Raw genomic sequence first — 9127 nt, 5'->3', positions numbered from 1 at the left:
AGTTTCAATTCTTTTACAATCATACTTTGAGCTAATCGTCATTACCGGCCATTTTCTACTTAAGAATGTTCATAATACTAATAAATTTATTAACTAAAAATAAAACATACTTTGTACCATAGAAATAAGTTTTGATTGATAAAATTACTATTTGGTAATTTTGTCGATAGATATTATTTTTTAATACAAAATCAGTCTAGTGTTTTAAGTAAAATTGTTAGCATTTAAAATTTTTATAAATAAAAATAATCGTTTACTCTAATATTTTTAATGCATGAAACTCTCGTGATTAATAATTTTTAGTATTTTTTATTATTATTTAATTAATATAATTATCAAATAAATTTTATTAATTTATGTATGTAAAATTTAAAAAATATAGATACAAACTGTATTAATTAATATGTACAAATTCTAGTAAATATAAGTATAAATTATATATTTTTTATATGTAAAATTCTATAAATATAGGTATAATTATTACAACTAAATATTAACAAAAAATAATAATATTTGCTAGTTATATAGTATTAGTCTTTTTAATACATTTAAATTTTTGTTTAAATGATATTTTAAATATTATCTAAAAGTAAATAATAAAGTAGATAAAATCCCTTTTTTTTATTTCTTAATCAGTTCGTTCTAAACGTTATTTAGTTTAATAGCACCTCTCTCTCTCTCTCTCTCTCTCTCTCTCTCTCTCTCTCTCTCTCTCTCTCTCTCTCTGGATTATGATTACATACAACATGATCATAGTTGCATACTTAGTTACATAGGGCACCGCATATGCATGCATTACGGGAGAAAGTGCGTGTTGTATGTATTATTAACTAAAAATGAAGTTGAAACGTGAAAGTCACATTTTTCATTAGTTAAGAAGTTGTAACAACGTAACAAATAGAGAAGGATTTATGATGATAAGTGTTAGTTTGTTAAGGGTTTTGTGTTTTGTTTAGCCGGGGCGTAACGAGTAACGATGCAAAATTAAGAAGCCCATCGAATATGTGACATTATTAGGTATTAGTACAGAGAAGACCTGCTTGGTTACTAAAAATGGGGAATTAGGCTGTATTGTAGGAGATGAGTGGGTAACATTCCATATATTTTGTTTCATAGTCGATCAGAACCATCCTCTTCCTTGCCTCTTTGGGGAATTGTCGGAGGAGGAGGAGGGAACACCTTTATTTCAAATGTCTTCCGACGATTTCCTATCACTTATTGATCCATCTTCTCCCTCGCCAACGCCTCCCTCCGGTTCCTCCGACACCTCCTCTCCCCCACCTCCGCCCCCATCAGACGATTCCTCTTCCTCGCCCCCGCCTCCCCCAGACTCCTCCTCACCACCACCTCCACCTCCACCCTCAGACTCATCATCTCCACCTCCTCCTCCACCCTCGGACTCATCCTCTCCACCTTCGCCTAATAATGAGGATTCTTCTTCCTCCTCCTCCTCGTCCTCCCCGCCGCCGCCACCACCACCATCACCCAAAGGCGACGAGAACAAGGACGACTCCTCTTCCTCATCTCCACCACCACCGTCACCTCCTCCTCCCCCTCCTCCCTCTCCCTCTGACAATAACGACAACAACAAAACATCCGGCAAAGTACCACCGGCATCGGGCGATGTTAGTTCTCCTCCGCCGCCACCTCCTACACGTAGTCGATTAGGTCCACCATCAGGTAGAACAGCTCCTCCACCAGGGCTATCGAAGTCGAAGGACGAGAATAGCGGTCAAATGAGCACGACGGCTATAATAGGAATCGCAGCTGCAAGTGGTTTCTTACTTCTTGTCATCATACTCTTCTTTGTCGTACGTGCAAGAAGAAAGAAAAGAGAGGACGCTCCCATTCGTTACTTCACTAATACCCAACCTGGCGGTAATATATATAGATAGATGATTATAGTTAATTAAACACGAAATGAATGATTTATTTATTTATAACATGCTTGGAAATGGATAGCAGGACGAGGTCCGGGATACAATAATAATGATGGTGACCATGCTATGAATATACCTCCACCACCAGGTGCAGCATGGGGAACAGTAGGAACAGCACCAACATCAGGCGGAGGTTGGGGAATGAATCCCAATTCCCAGCCATACAGTGGAAGCATGATGAGCAACTCCAGTGGTTACTCTGGTGGTTCTCAGGGTTCAGTGTATCCACCCCCACACCCTTCAGTAGCTCTAGGATTCAACCAGAGCACCTTCACCTTTGAGGAGTTATCCGTTGCCACCGGTGGCTTTTCAAAGGAAAACCTGTTGGGTCAAGGTGGGTTTGGATTTGTGCACAGAGGTGTCCTCCCCAATGGTAAGGAAGTAGCGGTGAAGAGCCTCAAAGCCAATGATGCTCAAGGAGATAGAGAGTTTCAAGCTGAGGTTGAGACTATTAGCCGTGTCCATCATCGCCATCTTGTCTCACTTGTTGGCTATTCCCTTTCCGAACAAAGAAAGATCCTCGTCTATGAATTTGTTCCCAACAAAACCCTTGAATACCACCTTCATGGAAAGGGTCGGCCTGTCATGGATTGGCCAACTAGGCTTAAAATCGCCACAGGAGCAGCGAAAGGACTTGCTTACTTGCATGAGGATTGTAAGCGATTCGTGCCTCTCTCTGCCATTATTTTTCTTCTCAATCACGGAATGAAATTTACTAACTCTAGTAAAACTTGACTAGGTCATCCTCGTATTATTCATAGAGACATAAAGACTGCCAACATTCTGCTTGAAAACAACTTTGATGCCAAAGTAAGTTCTATCAATGCAACTTTGTGCCTCCGGCTTTGGTTAATGGTTACGTTCTTCCTAGAAATTAACAGGTCTGCTCATTCAGGTGGCTGATTTTGGATTGGCAAAGTTCAATCAAGACACTAATACTCATGTTTCAACTCGTGTGATGGGAACATTCGGGTAAGCAAACAACCTATATATATAGTAATATATTTCAGGGTAAATGCATGGCAAATTTCATCTAATAATTACTACTCGTCTGTTAATTTAGGTATTTAGCTCCTGAGTATGCATCAAGTGGCAAGCTAACTGAAAAGTCTGATGTCTTCTCCTTCGGTGTTATGCTTCTGGAGCTGATTACAGGACGACCCCCACTGGACCACACTGGTGATTATGAAGAGGATAGTTTGGTTGATTGGGTATGTACCTTCCAACCATCCAACAATTTTTTTTTTTTTTTTTTGGTTTCAGAATATCGTAGTTAATACAGCATAACTGCAAAAAATATATATAATCACTTCCAAACTTTATATGAACAGGCTAGACCACTCTGTGCAAAAGCATTGGAAACTGGAGAATTTACAGGGCTAGTGGATCCACGTTTAGAGGAAAATTATGACAAGCAGGAAATGAAAAATATGGTGGCTTGCGCTGCTGCCAGTGTTAGGCACTCAGCAAGGAGACGCGCAAAAATGAGCCAGGTACATAAATTCTACGATTTAATTGGGATAACGTGACTAAGCTTATCCATGGCGATTATTTAGTTTCTCGTTAATTAATACTTACTAATATACAGATTGTGCGAGTGTTGGAGGGAGATGTCTCTCTAGACGTCCTTAATAACGAAGGAGTTAAACCAGGGCAAAGTGGTGTGATGGGCGAAAGCGGTGAATATGGCTCTGCAGCATATAGCGCTGACATGAAGAGGTTCAGGATGCTAGCATTGGGAGAAAGTGGAGTTGCAAGCAGTGAGTTTGGTGGAACAAGCGAATATGGCCTCAATCCTTCTGTCTCAAGCAGTGACCTATCAACATCCACTTAATATACGAGGAGGCTATGAAACACCTTGAGAAGTCAGAACCCATCATCGCCGGGGAAAAATTTAAACCATAATTTATTTCTTCTTTTGCGCATATTTTCTATGTTGATTAGAGAAGGAATACTATATACACCACATACTTGTAAAGTAAAAGAAAAAGAAAAAGAAAAAGAAAAATTATTTGTACATATGGAATGGGACATCCCACTTAAACTATGTGGACATCCCACTTAAATGGGATAGAGTATGAATCCCATATGTATACAATACAATACACAATATTGAAAATTCTTTTGGATTTGGACACGTTATGTTGCATAATGCAAGATGATAACCTTGGGAGAATGTATATTTTTTATATGAACATACGAGTTATCTATTCCTTTTGCGTTTTTGGTGGATTGTTTATCTCTGACTTATTCATATTTGAACATGGAAAAAATATATTATAAGTTGGAACTTTTTAGAAAAAGAAAAAGTAAAATTAATTGTAAAGTACAATTTTAAATTATAGTTGAACTATTTTGATAGAATTTTGAACACAATAGAAGTTATTGTTAAAAAATTTTATTAGCTCGTAATTTCTTCTATGCTACAAATATTCTGATCTCAAATATAAAAAAAGAACAATGCTACATGATTAATAATATTCATTATTTTTGTCAATAATTAGTCAATTCTAACCCTAAAAACTAAATTCTAAATCTCTAAATTTTAAATATTAAATTCTAATAACATAAAAATAAAATATTAACTAAAATATTAATTAATATTGATAAAAAAAATTAGCTCTTTAGCATTTCTCTTGCCGAAATCCAAATCATGCATATTATATACATGTAATGTAAAGAGAAATATTACAATAGTAACGGGCGGTAACCACCACCAACTAATAACGAATCGACTTCTATTGTATGAAATATTATATATGAACCTCTCTTTCTTTTTTAAAATATACACGTCAATTAAGTAACAAAATATTCAAAATTTTCTATTTAATATGTAAAGTTACGTATAGAATTTGTATAAATTATATTTTACCAACAATTTAATATTTTGTTTGTATACACAAGACTTTTATACTAAGCATTACATTTAGAATTTAAATTGTCTCTTTTTTTATAAAAAAAAATTCAAACGTAGTTAAATTTTAAAGTATAAAACAAAAAAACTATATAATTGAAAAACGTTGAAGAAATATGTACCGGTATCCTTAACTTGGTATACCTTATGCACCCCATATTGTCTTGTACATACATCTGCATTACTGCAATACCAATGTCTCCAAATCTACCATCACAATCAAACATCACTCACATCTGGATTTAGATGAACAACATCGCATGCAAGGAGTGGCCTTGATGGGGAGCTAAAAAGTACAAGTATTTGCCCATTCATGGTTCAGATCACCTTCCTATGCCCTCCAAATGCCCATATCTGCAAGAAGCAAGCAATCATGTCAAAATAACCAAGGATTTTTAAATTGACAGATGATACTCAGATATTACAATATCCCAAGGATATAACCAAGCATTCATACACACTAGCATTCCTTCATGACAGATTATATAGTAAATACAATATCAGGACAAAATGTATGCTTAGTTAGTTACCTTTAAGTTTGTGTCATAACTTCCTGTACACAAGGCACTTCCATCAGCTGACAAACCTAAACAGCTGATCCTGCCCACATGAGAGTTTTGAAGTGATCCTAAATTCAATACAACCTGGAAGTAAACAAGTCATGAGACATGAAGGTTGCACAAATGCAAGTACATGAGAAGTGCCAATTATTGCTAGGAGAAAACAGTGTCTACGGAATCAAGGCAATAACAAGATGTATCACAAGGGAATTAAATTTTAGTTTTGCTTTCTGGTATACTACTAAATAATATGATAAGTTTCAAGTTTGATATTTCATATAATACCATTCTTCACAATCATATTAGTCTAAACTAGAATTTTCACTTCTTTAGTTCTTTTCACCTTGGACCTATGTCATTTACTTCAAAAGGTTCAGATGAACTCCTTTTAAAATAAGAACCCAACCCTGCAAAACTAAGATCCAACGTACTGACAGTAGCACAACCATTCCATCTATTTTTGGTAACTACAGGGAAAAAACGATAAAAATAATCACGGAGTCAATGATCTAAATATATACTGCATATGAAATAAGGATCAACCTCAAATATTTCATATGCAGTAGCTATATCAATGTGTAAATACTTATTAGGAATTAAGGACAGTGTGTATTGGTACCCTAAACTAACCCTTTTCCCCGAATAAACAGAAGTTTTGTAACTACCATGTCAGAAGCATCCTGTCATATAAGTATGGTTGCTAACTAAAGAGTAAAAAATGCGTAGCCTACTATTTTATATCACACTCAGTAAAGCACCAATTAGTCAATTACCTTTGCCAATAAAGTGTCCCAAACATAGCAATCACCATTAGTGTATCCAGCAAAAAGGAGCCTTCCTGATATGGAGAATGCTATGGAGGTCACATTTGCAGTGCCATTTTCACTATGCTGCTGTTGATATACTTGGAGTTGGTGCCCTGTCCTGATATCAAACAATCTGCAAGTTCCATCATCCGAGCCGGTTCCAAATCTATTCCCATCAGGGAAGAATTTGACAGCACTAACGTCTCTCTCATGCCCATGAAATGTCCTCACTGCGCGACTTGCCACACGAGTATCCCATAACCGGGCAGTTGAATCACAAGAACCAGACACGAACATTCTAGAGTTGGATCCATTAATTGAAATGCTGAGAGCCACAAACCAGAAAACAAATTCTCAGATTAAAGTTTTAGATAATATTATAATTGAAACACAAGTGAATTATCATTTATACCTAAGCACATCTGAAGTGTGACCAGACTGAAATTCACCGCCGAAAACAGAGGTTCTAAGACCAGTAGTAATATCCCAAAGAACACAAGTCTGATCACCAGAAGCAGTGATTAAGTGAGTGTCTTCATCAGGAACATACTGGCAAGAGGAGACATAACCCTTGTGGCCGGTAAGCATACGCGATACGGGGAGATTACCGTCCCTATCGGCGGCGGAATTGAGATTGAAAATGGAGCAGACGCTGTCGAGGCCGCCGCACGCGACGGATTGACCGGTTGGAGAGAAGGCACAGGTCATGACCCATGCGCAAGGAAGCTTGATGGCATGAGTCTTCTGGCTCGTCAGCGCATTCCAGACTATTAGCCTACCGTCTTGGGAGGCGCTAACAATTCGATTCTTTTCCCAAGTCCAATCCAATGAATACACCTTGCCGGTGTGACCCTGGAGGGTTCTGCAGCAAACCAGATCGGTGGGTCCGAAGGTCACCGGAGTTCTCCCCTGTGATTTGGCGTAGCCGGAAACTGAGAAATTTGATTTGAGTAATGAATTAGATCTTGCCTAAGAAGATAAGAGGAGCAAAGGAATTAACGATTAACAGAATAGGAGGAAGTTAGTTACTGTCAGTGTCGAGAAGAGAGAGGCGCTTCTGCTTTAATCGGTCGCGGAGGTTGTTAACGGTCTGTGTAGCCGCCAAGTGACGCTCCTTCAGCTCTGCAACGGACATCTTGTAATTCTTTATTGTTATGTTAGGTCTAAACCTGTAACTACAACTGCAAATTAGTCCATAGATGGACAGGACACAAGTTGTGTTTACTGTTACTAGTTGTCTATCTATATAATAGCTTCGTCGCCGTCGCCATCGCCATCATCATCATCATCATCACTACCGACCAAATAGAAACCTATTATAACCTATTATTCTCTGCTAGTAGTAGCACTATCGTCTTATCTTAGTCCATCATATTCCACTCCCAACTACCGCAAACCACGCATTTACCTATCCAAATTTTCCAAACGGTAAAACTTACAAGTTACAACTGTTCTTTTTGTTAAATAAAATGAATTAAAAAATAAAAACTTAAAACAATTTCCGTTGCCGGGAATCGAACCCGGGTCTCCTGGGTGAAAGCCAGATATCCTAACCGCTGGACGACAACGGATCTTTGATTTTGTGAATTCCATTACTCATATTATTACATTGTTTTTCTCTAATATTATATGAAAAATATCAAAAAATTATTACAATTTGTTATTTTTTGTCATTAGTTTTAGTCGTTAATTCAATTTTTTTAGTCTAATAATATAACATCATACTTTAACTCAAAATTTTAAATATTAATAACTAATTAAATAATTAAAAAGCAAAAATAATATATTTTTATGGTTCGTTAAAACTTTTCATATATTATATTATAAGTCAACGTCACTTGTGAGTCATGGGAAAGATTTATCCCGTTTATTCTATGATCTCAGCTTACGTATAGAAAGTCCAAATGCTGAGTGAGCCTTTGAAAATAAAATGGTTTGGAACATTGCCACATGACCACATCCTACAAAAGTTGGTATTGTAAATTTGTAATTTCCGAGTTCTAACCTACAAAATCATTAGTACTAATAGCAAAACTGTAGAAACTCTTGTATGTTTTTAATATAGCTGAGCTTATAATGATATTCTAGCTTTAGATGTGTAGATAAAATACTAATGAGTTTTTTTATATGAAGTAGAAAAACTTTACTATATGAGAGAATAATATGGTCTCTATGAAAGAGAGAGCAAAAGGGCAAAAGTTAGTGCACTCCAAGTAAAGTAGGGAGTGCAGCATTCTTTAAAAGTTAACCTATTATCAAAAGTGATTAGGTAAATTAAATTTATTTATTATTGTTATTATTTTTTTTGTTATGGGGTGAACAAACAAACCTACACTAACAAAAAAACTAATTCGCTCGTTTAATAGAGGACTATCTTTACATAAAAAAAATACCCAGAAAAATTTAATCCAATTTTTTCGTTACTCTGTTATTGTTGATGTGATGTCTTCAAGCATTTTTACTGTTTTGTTTACTAGAAGGTGTTTTTACTATTGTTCTGTCTAGCCACATATTTTGACGCTCTTGAACCCATTCCATTTCACCTCTACTATAAATGGACCTTCAAAGCCGAAAAAATTGCTGTCATAGAAAAGGAAGACGCTGTCTGTCGCTGCTGCTAGTTGGCTAACTCCAAACTGATTCTATAGAAGAACCGGTCTCCATGAAGGCGCCATGATTCTCAAATGATGACGCAGTCAAAGCACAAAATACATGACAGTCATTATCTTTTATTTTCAAATTATCCTCAACTTGTACTTAATAGAATAAAAAATTAAAATATAATTTTATTTAAACAATTATTTGTATTATTTTTTATTAATTTATTCAAAAAAATAAATTTTGAAACTAATTGGTATAAAATATTAGAGATATAAGACTAAAAAAATTTTCTATTTGTATAAGAAC

At 36.0% G+C, this 9127-nt stretch overlaps 2 protein-coding genes and 1 non-coding gene across 3 annotated transcripts; 1 reads left to right on the top strand and 2 right to left on the bottom strand.

Moving 5' to 3' along the window:
• Window positions 1-850: 850 nt before the first annotated feature.
• Window positions 851-4129, top strand: LOC112703137 (proline-rich receptor-like protein kinase PERK15). Its single transcript, XM_025754460.3, has 7 exons — window positions 851-1878; window positions 1966-2595; window positions 2680-2750; window positions 2836-2912; window positions 3004-3151; window positions 3272-3433; window positions 3529-4129. The coding sequence occupies exons 1-7, from the start codon at window positions 1191-1193 to the stop codon at window positions 3772-3774; spliced, it is 2022 nt and encodes a 673-aa protein (XP_025610245.1). The 5' UTR covers window positions 851-1190; the 3' UTR covers window positions 3775-4129.
• Window positions 4130-4791: 662 nt separating this feature from the next.
• Window positions 4792-7630, bottom strand: LOC112703139 (guanine nucleotide-binding protein subunit beta). Its single transcript, XM_025754462.3, has 5 exons — window positions 7250-7630; window positions 6633-7152; window positions 6188-6545; window positions 5385-5498; window positions 4792-5208 (listed from the first exon to the last, which is right to left on the bottom strand). The coding sequence occupies exons 1-5, from the start codon at window positions 7353-7355 to the stop codon at window positions 5173-5175; spliced, it is 1134 nt and encodes a 377-aa protein (XP_025610247.1). The 5' UTR covers window positions 7356-7630; the 3' UTR covers window positions 4792-5172.
• Window positions 7631-7719: 89 nt separating this feature from the next.
• On the bottom strand, window positions 7720-7791 carry TRNAE-UUC (transfer RNA glutamic acid (anticodon UUC)). Its single transcript has one exon. It is a non-coding gene; the product is annotated as a tRNA-Glu (tRNA).
• Between the last annotated feature and the right edge of the window lie 1336 nt (window positions 7792-9127).

This window comes from Arachis hypogaea, chromosome 7, assembly GCF_003086295.3.
Source record: "Arachis hypogaea cultivar Tifrunner chromosome 7, arahy.Tifrunner.gnm2.J5K5, whole genome shotgun sequence".
Lineage (NCBI taxonomy): Eukaryota > Viridiplantae > Streptophyta > Magnoliopsida > Fabales > Fabaceae > Arachis > Arachis hypogaea.
The sequence above is the reverse complement of the archived record's forward strand: the minus strand, read 5'-3'. Positions and strand labels throughout refer to the sequence as shown.